Source organism: Acanthisitta chloris, unplaced genomic scaffold (assembly GCF_000695815.1).
Source record: "Acanthisitta chloris isolate BGI_N310 unplaced genomic scaffold, ASM69581v1 scaffold12307, whole genome shotgun sequence".
NCBI lineage: Eukaryota > Metazoa > Chordata > Aves > Passeriformes > Acanthisittidae > Acanthisitta > Acanthisitta chloris.
In genome coordinates, this window is record NW_008684347.1 from 31,904 (window position 1) to 33,651 (window position 1,748).

General features: G+C 47.0%; 1 protein-coding gene across 1 annotated transcript in view; it reads left to right on the top strand.

The window, feature by feature from the left end:
• Positions 1–546: 546 nt before the first annotated feature.
• MYO1C (myosin IC) overlaps positions 547–1,748 on the top strand; it is a 17,443-nt gene continuing 16,241 nt past the window's right edge. Inside the window, exons 1-2 of the mRNA XM_009079301.1 lie at positions 547–693; positions 1,275–1,390. Coding sequence (XP_009077549.1) covers positions 568–693; positions 1,275–1,390 — 242 coding nt within the window. The 5' untranslated portion in view covers positions 547–567. The remainder of the gene's footprint in view (positions 694–1,274; positions 1,391–1,748) is intronic.

The following is a 1,748-nucleotide window of genomic DNA, read 5'->3' on the forward strand; positions in this document are numbered from 1 at the left end:
GAAGTAGAGTTGCTTGATGCATGTCACAGTCTATAGTCAGTGGTGTGGGATGCAGAAATGCCCATTACTCATTTCTTCTGATTTTTTCTCAGAATTTTCCTATTAATATCTTGCTAAAACTTTTCAGTTGGTCAGCATGTGAGGCTGTTTGCCTATGGGATGAATCATCATTAGTCATAAAAGATCCCTTACCTCGGAATGGCTTCCCCTTGTGAAATGAGAGGGAGAAGTGGAGAGAACACGCTGCAGTCTTAAGGATCCTGGGAAAGGAAACCCAAGTTGTATTCTCTTTATGAAATGCTTGTTCTATTGATTAATTGATGAAAGTTACTGGAAATTCAGCAATAGTTTTCCCCTAATGTTGATTTATCTTCCATCAAAGCACTTAGTGCTAAAGTGTTGTACACACTGAGTAGCATTTTGCTCCAGTAGCAGTGGGATTATTCTAATATCCATGGATGATTGTGGTTCTTGTGGAGTTGGGGAGCTGCATACAAACCCAGAGATATCCCAACCCTCCTGTGGTTTTGGTTGCAGGGATTGGGAGCTAACGGCATTCGGCTGACCATGGAGAGCGCTCTGACCGCCCGGGACCGTGTGGGGGTGCAGGACTTTGTCCTGCTGGAGAACTTCACCAGCGAAGCAGCGTTCATCGAAAACCTGCGCAAGCGCTTCAAGGAAAACCTGATCTATGTGAGTAGCAGTGACAGACACCAGAGGGTTCATCACTGACCTGGGTTTGGCTCTTTGCTGCAGAGGATGTACCATGGCTTTGCTCTGCAGTTGGGTTTGGAGGTGGTGATGTCAACTTCAACAGGCCATGGTTGCTTCTGTCAGAAGTCATCTGGAGTATGTCGTGTTGACAGATGTAGGGACTCAATGCAGTGCTTCCCTTGAGCTCTGCTGGCATTTACAGCTCTTGCCAGCACTGAATATCCAACTCTCACCACATTTTTCCGTGTCATGAATTCACTCACTTGCTGCAACCCCAGATTTGGACTTGATTCCAAATGGTATATCAGCAATAATCCAGTTTTTGGCTTGTTAGAAGCACTAAAACCTTTTGCAGGTGCTGTTTGTCCAGCAAAGATAACATGTCTGGTCTAACTCCAGCAGTGTCACTCTCACAGCACTAAGAGGTCACTTCCTCAGCACCCTTGGCCTCTTTGGAAACCCTCAGCAGCATCCCCAGTACTGAGTCTCTGAGCCTGTGCTGTCAGACACTCTGCTGCCAGACCTTCTGTGACCTCACTGCTTCTTGTTCTCTTTTCCAGACATACATTGGCTCCGTTCTGGTGTCTGTTAATCCATACAAGGAACTGGAAATCTACAGCAAACAGAACATGGAGCGATACCGCGGTGTCAGCTTCTATGAAGTTTCTCCTCACCTGTGAGTGGCCTGTGGGTAACAGAGCAGTCTGTGCCATTCCCATGCACTTGTGTGCAGTAATGACGTGTCAAAACAAGCAGATAGGACTTTTTCCTTGTCCCAGATGCAGCACTAAAAATCCTAGGGATATAAAGGATCCTCCGGAGGGTGTGGTGTATGGCTCTTTCTATTCCTGTTCCTCTCTCCAAAGAGGATGAGTTGCCTTTGCAAGAGCAGTATTTGGAAAGGGAGTTGGTTCCTTCCTGGCTGGAGGAACAGTGTTGCTTACCCAGCCCTGGCAGGACAGGAGTTCATTGTTCCAGGGTTATTTGGGGTCTCTGTGTCCGGGCCATGAGTTTCTCCAGCACAGGATTGACTA